This window comes from Bactrocera neohumeralis, chromosome 2, assembly GCF_024586455.1.
Source record: "Bactrocera neohumeralis isolate Rockhampton chromosome 2, APGP_CSIRO_Bneo_wtdbg2-racon-allhic-juicebox.fasta_v2, whole genome shotgun sequence".
NCBI classification, from domain to species: Eukaryota; Metazoa; Arthropoda; class Insecta; order Diptera; family Tephritidae; genus Bactrocera; species Bactrocera neohumeralis.
Window position 1 is genome coordinate 92910421 of NC_065919.1, and position 13857 is coordinate 92924277.

Below are 13857 nucleotides of genomic sequence, written 5' to 3' on the forward strand. Positions count from 1 at the left end.
TGTATTTGGTACATACATATATTGGAAGTATTGTCCCAATTTAACCAATTTTTGACATGCAGACATACTATAATCAATAAAATATTATCCTTGAAATATACTTGTATATCACATTGAACGATATTTTCGGTCAAAAGTAAACTACAGGTACTGAGGTTGAAATATATATATTTGATACCTAGAGACTTGAACAGTTTTCGTTGGATTTGGAAATTTTTGGTCATAAGGTGGCATACTTCAAAGGCAAAATGTTTAATAAAATGTAATAATAATAAAACAATTTACATTATTATGAACCTTTCTTGCCTTATCTGAAACCTCATTTTGCATCGAACGGCTCGGAAAAATCCCTCCCAATCCTGACGGAGCTTTTGGTATTGCTCAACGGCAGTTTACAATGTCGTTTTAGTTTTGCGAAGATGCCAAATTGAGACATAGAGGCGTAAAGGCAGCTCCCTTTCGTACTGTCAAAAGAAGCTTTGAAATTTCCAAGATTTTGCGCATGCTGAATATCTGGTCAGCTGTTGATTTTCCAGGCCTAAAGGCACACTGATAAGGTCCAATCAGTTTGTTGACGGCGGGCTTTAAATTTCACACAAAACCGCCATTTCAAAAGGGAGGTCTCTCGGCTAAGGCTGTTGTTTCCTTTTCAAAGGGGGGAGCTTTTTACGTGGCGCGTCTCAAACCCAGCGCCATGAGGAGGGATGGTTCGCCTTCTCACTTTAGCTAGCCTTCAAACGGATGTTCTGTGGCTACCCAGAGGAGACCGGAAATTGTGAGCTTCTTAAGCCATTTGTAAAATAATAGTCTGGCCACTCCCAAGTAAATGGCGCTCAGATAACTTTTTGGTGAAATCACATATCTCGAAACCCGACCGACCAATTTCGACTAAAGGTATTAAGTGACATTTTTCTCATATTCCTATGCCACAGTGTGAAAATGAGTGAAAACAGACCACAACCATTCCTACTTTCCATGTAGCACAATTTTAAAATCCATTTGATTCTTTCACTTTCCCGTACACAAATCAAGAAGCAATTAATATAACAGGCTAAAACATTGCACTAATAATTCCTTGTCCAAATAAAAAAAAACAAAACTGTTAAAGCCTCTAGGTACCGAATATGTTATCTACATATAGTTGACTTTTAGCCGAAATATCAGCCTATGTGTGAGATATACAATTAGTATTCAGACAGAAACCTGTGCTGACAATAATATATCTGTGTATCAAAAATGGGTTTAATCGGGTAAATACTACCCTGAGCCCCCATACATATACAAATTTTTGAACTTCCAGGTAACTTTATGTTGGATATATCACTCAATAGTTGAGTTATCTCAATGAAAATTACAGAACATGTTTTACGCATATCAGTATATGGGCCTAAAATAGGGCAAAAACTTGACCTGCCCCACATATAACTATTATCAGGATTTTCGAACATTCGGCTGACTTTGCTCCATATGATTGGTTATTGTATCTGAGGTACCTTAATGAAACCCAGGGAACATTTTTTTAGTATGTTATATGACCATATTTAATACATAAAATTGGATTGATACTCCTCCAACTCCCGTATACTACGTATAATGAGTACGTGGAAAAAATATTAAATGTTCGGGTGCACTCGAACTTCGCCCCCGATTTCGTCATCGTGTGGGTTTGCATGTTTTCAGGGGGTCGGAAAACTTGTGTTCATAGATGGCACAATGGACAAACATCAACATATGTATTTGTTAATTCCCAAAGAGAATTTGCTTTCCAGAGCGGAAAAATTTAGTATTCTCTGGAAGATAAAATTCGTGCACATAAATGTTGCGATAGGAATGGAAAAAAATACCTTAAATTGGTAGATTCTATGTCGAGACGTTTGGATGATGTTTGCGAGAACTAAGGTTACTACACAAAGTAATAAATAATTTCTAAATAAATTTATATGTCGTTACTAGCCAGAAGCAAAATACTTTCGTGAGCAATTAATATTGAACCATTTTATATTTAGTAATGTTCATTTAAGATAATACATTTAAAGCTTAAATAAATTTTTAATGGTGAAAAAGTTTTTATTTTGTATACTTCATTACAAAATTAAGAAATAAATTTCATGGAGTACAAAAACAGATGGTTTATTCAATTATACTTTTATGCTAAATATTTTGTAAGTCATGGTTATATAGAAATAAGAATTTCAAACTTTCGGTTAGTTTTATATGGTATCATATTTATGTTGTTATTTCTGTTTAAATACGGCACCATATTTGGTAAGGTAATCACACATACTTAAATAATTCTAACAAATAAACGCATCTGGTTACGTTACTAATTTAAAGTCAGAAAGTACAGAACACATCATTTGCATAACAAAAATAAATTACTTTTTGCGGGATTAGTCAAATATTCTGTCATTTACTTCATAATACGATAATATGTCATATGTAAATCTAAAAAATGTATGTATGTAAAAATATGTATTATAAGAAGTTATAAAAACTTTACTATGGAAAATTTTTTAGCAAAAAATTGCTCAACACTATTATGTTTGTTATCGATGAATTTTAATTAAATACACTGAAAATATGTATACTTTAATGGATTTCATAGTATTTCTCTTCTCTATATTTTACGGATACTAATTAGTTTTTTGCGCTGTCATGTAATTAGTGTTGCAATCATGTGTTGCAACTATTTTCTGTATTTGGTCACGTATACAACTTACTTATTATTCGATTTTGTTTACTGTAGGTTTTAAAAATATGTTTTAGTTACACCGGTATGCGACCCAGTGACGACTATTTTTATTATACTTTATAATATATATGAAGAATTGACAGGAATCCGATATTTAATTTGTAATTACACTTGATCTCTTTTTGCGCGAATTTTTACTCGGTTTTTTTGTACACCTCCAAGATTTTTACATGGTTTTACTTCTTTGCACGTGTTTTTCATTTAAATTTATAACGTTTTGCAGTAAAATCAAAATTCCATACGAAAATATAAGTTAATTTTAGCACATATTATCGTAATACGAGTTTAAAGATGACGACGGAACTAGAAAATCCTTTCCTCAACCGGACGATGCCCACCGTCAACAAACTAATTGGACCTTGTCAGTGTGGCTTAAGCCCTGGAAAATTTACTATCGACTAGACTTTTACCGGGTGCCAAAGGAAAGAAGAATATTACCGTTTCCAGAACATTTTTTATAATCTCGCAACAAAGTTGCTAAAACTAAAAGAGTTAGATATAGGGTTATATATACTAAAGTGATCAGGGTGACGAGTAGAGTTGAAATCCGGATGTCTGACTGTCCGTCCGTCCGTCTGTCCGTCCGTCCGTGCCAGCTGCAACTTGAGTAAAAATTGAGATATCATGATGAAACTTGGTACACGTATTTCTTGGCTCCATAAGAAGGTTAAGTTCGAAGATGGGCAAAATCGGCGAAAACCGAAAACCTATAAAGTGTCATAACTAAGCCATAAATAAAGATATTAAAGTGAAATTTGGCTCAAAGGATCGCATTAGGGAAGGGCATATTTGGACGTAATTTTTTGGAAAAGTGGGCGTGGCCCCGCCCCCTACTAAGTTTTTTGTACATATCTCAGAAACTACTATAGCTATGTCAACCAAACTCTACAGAGTCGTTTGCTTCAGACATTTCCATATACAGTTCAAAAATGGAAGAAATCGAATAATAACCACGCCCACCTCCCATACAAAGGTTATGTTGAAAATCACTAAAAGTGCGTTAACTGACTAACAAAATCGTCACAAACACTAAATTTTACGGAAGAAATGGCAGAAAGAAGCTGCACCCAGGATTTTTTTTTTTTTAATTTAAAATGGGCGTGGCGTCGCCCACTTATGGACCAAAAACCATATCTCAGGAAATACTTGACCGATTTCAATGAAATTCGGTATATAATATTCTCGTAACACCCTGATGACATGTACGAAATATGGGTGAAATCAGTTCACAACCACGCCTTCTTCCAATATCTGATGCCTTCTCTGTATAATATATACATTAGGAAACAATGATGATAGCGGAATAAAACTTTACACAAATACGGTATTTGAAAAATATGTAAATGACGGATAATGAAATCTCGATTATCATTTCATCATGCGAGAGTATAAAATGTTCGGCGACACCCGAACTTAGCCCTTCCTTACTTGTTGTTTTTAGTTTTAACAGTAATATATATGTATGTTCATACAAGTGTATAATAACATGTAAATGAAAAACATTAGCAATGAAAAAAAAAAGAATTTCAAACATTCGTATGTAGGATGTCTTAGCGAATTTAAGTATTGTATGGTATATGCTATAATTTAATGCCGAAAACCGGTTAACGAATTAGCGCAGCTACATATGTATGTATGTATATTGTGACAAAAATTCGCGCTTTCAAAGTAACCCCCATTAATGGAAGAACTCTTTGCATACCCAAAATATCCACCAAAATCATTCGAAAGGATTCCAGAGAGATGTCGAGCTCTCTTATCATCTCTCTATACTCTCGCAACAAAGTTGCTAAGGAGAGTATTATAGTTTTGTTCACATAACGGTTGTTTGTAAGTCCTAAAACTAAAAGAGTCAGATATAGGGTTATATATACCAAAGTGATCAGGGTGACCAGTAGAGTTGAAATCCGGATGTCTGTCTGTCCGTCCGTGCAAGCTGTAACTTGAGTAAAAATTGAGATATCATGATGAAACTTTGTACACGTATTTCTTGGCTCCATAAGAAGGTTAAGTTCGAAGATGGGCAAAATCGGCCTACTGCCATGCCCACAAAATGGCGAAAACCGAAAACTTATAAAGTGTCATAACTAAGCCATAAATAAAGATATTAAAGTGAAATTTGGCACAAAGTATCGCATTAGGGAGGGGCATATTTGGACGTAATTTTTTTGGAAAAGTGGGCGTGGCCCCGCCCCTACTAAGTTTTTTGTACATATCTCGGAAACTACTATAGCTATGTCAACCAAACTCTACAGAGTCGTTTCCTTCAGACATTTCCATATCTCAGGAACTACTAATTTAATTAATTTTACAGCAAAGAATAAAATATGTAAATGACGGATAATGAAATCTCGATTATCACTTTATCATGCGAGAGTATAAAATGTTCGGTGACACCTGAACCTAGCCCTTCCTTACTTGTTAATATTTTCATCATTTGAAGATGTTGAAGGTCCTCCAGAACGAAGCATGTCTTCAACGATCTCTCGACCGTCTTTAAAGGCTTTTGAATTATCATTTACCCGCAGAATTTAGTTACAAATTCCGGGTGCTTTTTTGTCTTAATATATAAATGTATATAAAATATATTTACTTAAGTAATGCCAAAAGTTGATGCAATTGGTTCATGCCCTTTCCTAGCCTGATTAGTGAGGCTTGGCCCAGAATATAAAATAGATTATGCTAGATCCTAATATGATGGTTTCAAATCCTTTGGTTGAGTTTACCTTATCATATAAATATATTAAATTTAGCCGTTTTGGTTAACTTTTTATCACATATGATTGTTATCCATTCGCGATTTTGTCTAAAAATGAACTTTGGAATTAATGATTATCGCAAATCGCGATCTTCGGTAACACCCAAACTTAATTCTTCCTTACTTGTTATTTAGTCTTTACTTGCTACTATTATCAACGCGAACTCATTTTTTACAGCTACATATGGTAACGCTAATATGAAAGTAACAAGAAACCAGCTGACCTTAAAATTTGCATTTACTTACACGTTTGTATATACAAGTAGATAAATTAGTTTAATCTCAAAAATAATTATTTCTATAGATTTATTGATATGCACTCATATGAACTTTATTTAAATAACATTGTAATAGTCAAACAGTTTTTAGGAACACATTTTAGCTTACATTACAACAGAGAGAAATTAATACACACTTATGACATGAAAATGCGCTCCTAATTTTTAATAGCTGCTTATAATAACAATAACTAACATCACATAATATTTCAGATTCTCCTAATTATCAAAGCTGGACTGATTCAAAGCAGTGTTTTTGTGTCTGGTACGATACGCATATACACAGATAACAAGTAAGGAAGGGCTAAGTTCAGGTGCAACCGAACATTTTATACACTTGCAACTTGCAGGAATCAATCCAGGGGAATACCTTCATGTGTAATATGTCAACCAGACGATCGAAATCCAAGCAATTATATATATACATATACTATAAAAATGTTCCTTGGCTTTCATTAATTTTCGATATATCGTTCAAAAGTGAACAATAGTTACTGAATTCCACATTTCCCGTATTTGTAGGCTTGAACAGTTTTGGTTGAATTTAAATTTAAAGTTAATAAATTTTTGTTCATAAGGTAAGCTAATTAATTTTAGGTCGAGTCAGTTAAAATTATCTTCAGATGAGAAATATGTGTATATATATATACATGTATATTTGCATATTAGGGTGAAATACCATAAAAAAATCCCTGAAAATTTGGCCCCTTAATATTAACATTAAGGACTGGACCAAGGCATGTAAAAATTTTCCATTGAAAATACACGACAATCGTGATTTTTTATCTTTAAATTTCTATAGCTCAGAGGCATGTATGGCATCGCATTGAATTAGACGCATATTCTTCAGAATTGTACACTCTACAAAAGTGCACATTGCAACAAAGTCGTAACTCACCCCGGCGAGGTAGTACGGGGCTCTAAACCTGATTTTTCTACGAAATTCGCATTTTTTTGTATATATCACGCAAATGACAAGAGCTACAAAAAAATGTTCATTATAAACTTGTAGGAAATATTATTTGCTATAAAAAAGATCCGAATGCAAAATCGCTATCAATAATACTTCTCGAGATACGGAGGCTGCTATATATATTTCTGGCCTAGGCAACACTAAGTGTTGCCAGGTGCAATCTGACATTTCCATTGGAAAGTTTGACATCTTTTAGCATAACATCACTCAGAACGTTATGTCATTTAATCGTGAATTGTTTTATTTACAGGGAATTAAAAAATTCATCTCGGCCAAAAAATGGAATTATCTCGTGAACATTTTTGTGCGATCATTTTTCACAACTTTTGACGTGGATTATCACGACAAGAGTGCAAAAACCATTTTCGTTGATAAATATTCCTATTTTCCTTATTAGGCCAGAAATATATATAGCAGCCCTCGTATTCGCCTTTTTAAGTAAGGCTTTATGGAATTTTCATAGATGGTATGTAATAAAAAATCTATGAAAATTCTATACAGCCTTACTTAAAAAGCCGAATGAATGTTAATATTAAGGGGTAAAATTTTCAGGGAATTTTTTTAGGGTATTTCCAAGGAAATACGGGATGACGGGATTGAAAAAAATTAATAGTTAAAACAAGAAAAAACTTTAACTTCGGCTGCCCCAAAGCTAATATACCCTTCACAGGTGCATTTCTTTTAGTAACTATGTGTTCAGTTTGTATGGAAGCTATATGCTATAGTAATCCGATCTGAAAAAATTTTTCGGAGATTACATTGTTGCCTTAGAAAATAATCTATCCCAAATTTGGTGAAGATACATAGTGAAATGTGAAAGTTTTCCATACAAGAACTTGATTCCGATCGTTCAGTTTGTATGGTAGCTATATGCTATAGTTAACCGATCTGAACAATTACTTCGGAGATTACATTTTTGTCTTAGAAAATAATCTATACCAAATTTGGTGAAGATACATTGTCAAATGTGAAAGTTTTCCATACAAGAACTTGATTCCGATCGTTCTGTTTATATGGCAGCTATATGTTATAGTGGTCCGATATCGGCCGTTCCGACAAATGAGCAGCTTCTTGAAAAGAAAATGACGTTTGCAAAATTTCAAAAGGATATCTTAAAAACTGAAGGACTAGTTCGTATATATACAGACGGACGGACGGATAGACAGACAGAGGAACATGGTTAAATCGACTCAACTCAACATACTGATTATTTTTATATGTATATACTTTATAGGGTCTCCGACGCTTCTTTCTGGGTGTTACAAACATCGTGACAAACTTAATATACCCTGTTCAGGGTATAAAAAAGCCTAGTGTACATATATACTCTATATATATGATATAATTTTTTTACTAAAAACAAGTAAGGAAGGGCTAAGTTCGGGTGTCACCGAATATTTTATACTCGCATGATAAAGTGATAATCGAGATTTCATTATCCGTCATTTACATATTTTTTTTATTTTGCTGTAAAATTAATTAGATTAGATCAATTCGTGTACTTTGAGTAATGAATTTATTTTCATTTCCTATTGTATATACATATTATACAGAGAAGGCATCAGATGGAATTCAAAATAGCGTTATATTGGAAGAAGGCGTGGTTGTGAATCGATTTCATCCATATTTCGTACATGTCATCAGGGTGTTAAGAAAATATTATATACCGAATTTCATTGAAATCGGTGGAGTAGTTCCTGATTTTTGGTCCATAAGTAGGCGACGCCACGCCCATTTTGAATTTTTAAAAAAACCTGGGTGCAGCTTCGTTCTGCCATTTCTTTCGTAAAGTTTAGTGTTTCTGACGTTTTTTGTTAGTCGGTTAACGCACTTTTAGTGATTTTCAACATAACCTTTGTATGGAAGGTGGGCGTGGTTATTATCCGATTTCTTCCATTTTTGAACATTTTTGCACATTTTTGAATGGCTGAAGGAAACGACTCTATACATAGAGTTTGGTTGACATATGCAGCTATAGTAGTTTCCAAGATATGTACAAAAAACTTAGTAGGGGCGGGGCCACGCCCGCTTTTCCAAAAAATTACTTCCAAATATGCTCCTTCCTAATGCGATCCTTTGTGTCAAATTTCACTTTAATATCTTTATTTATGGCTTAGTTATGACACTTTATAGGTTTTCGGTTTTCGCCGATTTTGCCCATCTTCGAACTTAACCTTCTTATGGAGCCAAGAAATACGTGTACCAAGTTTCATCATGATATCTCAATTTTTACTCAAGTTACAGCTTGCACGGACGGACGGACGGACAGACAGACATCCGGATTTCAACTCTAATCGTCACCCTGATCAGTTTGATATATATAACCCTATATCTGACTCTTTTAGTTTTAGGACTTGCAAACAACCGTTATGTGAACAAAACTATAATACTCTCCTTAGCAACTTTGTTGCGAGAGTATAAAAAGCCTAGTGTACATACATACTTATATACTCTATATATATGATATAATTTTTTTATATTGAGTTTATGTGGGAAACGTTTACTAGAAGATCTGAATTCAATATCTTAGGTTGTTTTAGACCAAGGTCTAGACTAGTTCCACTCTAACTCAGCGCTAAACAACATAATTTTTAAGAAAATTCGTCCATTTAATTTTATTAAAGTATCATACATTTTGACAAAAATGAACAGTTTAAAGCCAGGTGGAAAGACGGCAATCATTACGTAGGGTATATTGTGCAAAGTTATATTCCGATACATTCATTGGATCTTGGTATGTACACTAGAACGTGAAAAAATCATATGGAGTTTGAAATTGTTTTATACACTGATAGATCATCAAGATATCTTAATCTTTTCTTAAGTTACAGTTTACACGGACGAACAGATAGACAGGCAGTTAGATCTCAATTTGACTCGTCATCCTGATCATTTATATAAGTACATATGTATATTGTATATAACTCCATATATATTTCGATTGGTTTTAGGTGATACAAACAACAGTTAAATAAAGTATTCTGTAGCAATATGTTCAAGAGCATAAAAAATTTTGTTGGATTATCTCTTAAAATCTTTTGGCAGATATAGTACCTAATTAAAAAAATATGAAAGATGCTGAAGATGTCTTTATATAAAAAAAATGTCTAACTGGTATTTTCTCTGATTTATTAGTTGTTGTACTGCATTAATTGCTTCTATATAACTTAGCAACAATAGTGTGTAACTTTTTGCTCAATACTGTACAGATAGCCCCATAATACTATTGGGGTACACACAACGTGTCATAAAGCATTGTAAAATCATAAAATTTGTTGTTGCATTGCATACTAAAATAAGTTCACGCAAATTCAATTCTGAACGCTGTTTTCGGATTGTTATAACTTATAACTCTATGATACTATGTGAAACCCCTATACATACATATGTATATATCTGGCGTTCGGCGTTCCACACACAAATATGTCTCAATACATAATTAACGAATATATACGCGTATGTGTACATATATCAAAATTTACATACCCGTATATCCAAAGATTTATTCATATTATATTTACTCTATTTTAATTTAGTTATATTTATGATACATTATTATTCAATATTTTCGTGACTTTTATTTAATATTTTATATTTACGAAAATGTATTTAACCATTTATCTAAATTGAAATGCAAGAAGAAAGACAAACTCTCAGTTTAATCACAATTTTCTTGTAGATTCCAAAAAGTTTTTTTGTTGCTCTTCGGCAGTATATTAAGTTTAAATGATCAGCGTACCGAGCTGTGCTAGTATATTCCCACAATTTCACATAAAACATTATCTAAGGCAGAGCTATAATATCCGAAAATATAAATATTCGACTACTATTGCCTATAACTGTCATACAAACTGACGAATCAAAATCAAGTTTTATATGGAATCCTTTTTATTTGTGAAGGGTTTTCATTTTTTTTTTGCTCTTATTATGTTAGTATATTCAGAAAGAATTTGATTTGGTGTGCAGCAGATTCGTGCTAATTACAAAAGCTATTTTATCTACTGTTTTAAAAATTTAGTGGCATATTTAAATAAAATTTTGGAATATTTGTTAAAAAAAAAGAAAAAAAGAGACATGTATTATTCGAATTACACGCGGTCTTCGCCGACACTAAAACAAGTCCCGCATTGCTACAAAGATTCTGAGAAAAGATTCTTGCACCGTGAATAAAACCCAAAACAAAATCGATTTTTGATCAGATCAAAATAGTCGCATAATTTCTCTCCGAGTAATCTCTGCAGAAAATATAAAGATAAACTGATAAAGAATTGAACTAAGCGGCTATACTTTAAAAGTCTATAACTCAAAAATATTTTAAATATTTATTTAAAAATTTAGTATAGTATTATTGAAGGCATAGACTATGGAAATATGCATTATACATATATATTTATTATGCCCGGCAGTAAAAATAAACAATATTTTAGTACTCCAAGCGAACGAAGAAACATACATATCTTGGTATTCACCTAGATAGAAGGCTCACGTGGAGAGAACACAACTCCAGTAAAACATGTATGAAGATTAGAGCTTCAAATTTAAATTGGTTTTTAAATAAAAAAAAACTCTAAACTTAGCCTAAACAACAAAGTGCTTTTGAATAATGCGGTCATAAAGCCGATTTGGATGTATGACAGGGGTACGACCTATGCAACAAATATTGACATATTACAAAGGTTCCAACCGAAAATGCTTACAACAATCACGTGTTCACCATGGTACATGTGTAATGAAAATATCCATAAAGATCTTGGTATTCCTATGGTAAAGAAAGAAGTAGAAGATAGCAGAATTAAATATATATCAGAACTCCGAGATCACCACAAAACTCTTAGCTAATGCTATGGTACATTTCTGCGATCAAACACGCCTTAAAAGAAAAGATATGTCTGCGTACTAAAGTGCAAAAAATGTATCAAATCATCATTTTAAGACTAGGTGTACACCTTAAGCTTGTCAAGAATATGTAAACAATTTCAAACAAATATATTTGTATAATATAATACTAAATATACTTACATATGTATTTGTTCTTAAGAAAAAAGAGTATGCCCCTTTTATTTAAATATATTTTTTATTCAAAGTTAATTTGAATGTAAAGATTATTTTTATGACTGCATCAAATAAGCTAACACTCACGAAATATGATTGAGAGTAGACTAACTCCACGATGCAGCGATGCAATGTATCATTACGTAACACGTACTTTCGAATATGTACTTGACAGAAAATTTGGCATTGTATGTTACTTATGTGTAGTTATTCATATTATAGATGAACATTTATTAGCGCAATACCTTTAATTTGTTTCCCGCGCCCTGTTTGTAAAATACATGTATGAATCCCTTGGCTTAATAGTTCTACACTATATTTTCCTCGTTTTTTTATAGCAACGCAGAAATTATTAAAAAGGAAGCACTTTAAATTTACCGCACAAACACACAATAAATTTTCTCTCTATTTTTTTGCTAATCTTGCATAAATTCTTGAATTCGCGACAATATGCAAACATACATGTATATGTGCATGTGTAAGTGCTGGTATATGTATGTATGGCATACATATGTATGTATATATGCACACATATATACATATTCTTACTAGGCATACAATAACTCATTCTCAAATAAATCATTTGTCAAATTGTTTGCTTTATGACTTAAACATTTTGTATATTTTACTTAAAATTACAAATTAATGCCCTCACTCACTTTTGAAGGTTTTTACTACACTCATTTTTGGCATATGCAATACACAAGGTAGAGTTTTCAAAAATCATTTTCGCTTAAACCGACTTTGACTATGAATTTGAAAACATTCACTGACTTGTTTTCCAGAATTTCACTGGATTTGTTCACTGATTAAGTTTCATTTTAATAGCATGAGTTGAGTGATGAAGTGGACAAAGCGAAAGAATTTTTTAGTCAGCGAAAAAGAAAATAGTCGTAGAATTAATATTATCCTTTCAGAAGTGATATTTCTGCATTGTCGCGCAGCCATGCGCATGGTTGCAGCCATCGGTTTATAATATGGGAGGCTGTCATATAAATATGTATGCACGTACGTACATATGTACATATACACGAATTTGAATATATTTTATTGCACAACTTAATCACAATCCCGAAGTATTTCCATGCAGGCTATTTCGGAATATGATGTATACAAACATAGTCGTGTCTTTTAAAATCATTTTCTTATATCGGGGCATACTTTGAGCCGACCTTGGCTTTGAACTTGAAAATATTTAGTAACTTAAACCTTTTTAATAATTTCACTGAGCTTTTTCATTGATTAAATTGCATCTTTATATTTGAATAACAGGGTGTACCATTAAAGCAAGTGAAATCCTGTAGTTAGGGAAAAATAAAAGCAGAGACATCGCGAATATTGAATTTTTACGTCCTACAACGCGAAATATAAAATATCCTTTCTGCACAGTAATTTCCACAAACATTAGACGGCCATGCGCACCGTTACTGCAATTGGGTGGTAGTAAAGTATTTATAAATCACAATCATATGTGACCTTCCTGTTATTTATCGTTTTTCCCTGGATAATTACCACCAGTTACCGACAACCGACTCACAGAAAAATATGCTCATACTAAACTAACATTCACTCTGCAATTCAAACACAAACTAACTGAAGAGAACTATAGAAACGCACAACTCACGTACCATAAGCATAGTTGCCAACATATTGCTTTAAGTGAAAGGTTTAGTGTTTTTTTTATTTCAATGCCAACTGTATTTTATGAAGACTAAAAACTACCACCTTTATTGAAATAATTTATCCAATTGAAAGGTGATATTCTGCCCTTGACGAAAGAATTTGTTACATATTCTGAAAATTAGGCGGGTGTTAAACGTGCGTGCAGAAACATTCATCAATTCAATGGTATTATACTGAATCTACTTAAAAATACTGGATTTAGGTTAAAGTCAGCAAGGACTCAGCTGGAGTGAATCCTTCTGAAAACTTGTAAAGTTTTACCATAAGGTTTTTCTCGTTACTAAGCTGTAATGCAGAAGTTTAAAACGTGTTCAGTGCAACAAGTAAAATTCAAAATGAGTTGCTCTTCTTTCAGTATATG

The 13857-nt window shown here is 32.8% G+C and overlaps 1 protein-coding gene across 20 annotated transcripts in view; it reads right to left on the bottom strand.

Annotated features, from left to right (window-relative positions):
- LOC126752895 (ATP synthase subunit beta, mitochondrial) overlaps window positions 1–13403 on the bottom strand; it is a 74231-nt gene extending 60828 nt beyond the window's left edge. For 2 of the 20 annotated variants that reach the window (XR_007666074.1, XM_050464062.1), the window contains exons 1-2: window positions 13093–13400; window positions 11781–12079 (exon numbers count right to left, since the gene is read on the bottom strand). Coding sequence is in view for 1 of the 20 variants with exons in the window: in XM_050464009.1 (XP_050319966.1) it covers window positions 12059–12126; window positions 13326–13366 (109 nt within the window). In the remaining 19 variants the exon portion in view is untranslated. The other 18 variants (XM_050464016.1, XM_050463923.1, XM_050464026.1 and 15 more) reach the window with 15 other exon arrangements.
- Between the last annotated feature and the right edge of the window lie 454 nt (window positions 13404–13857).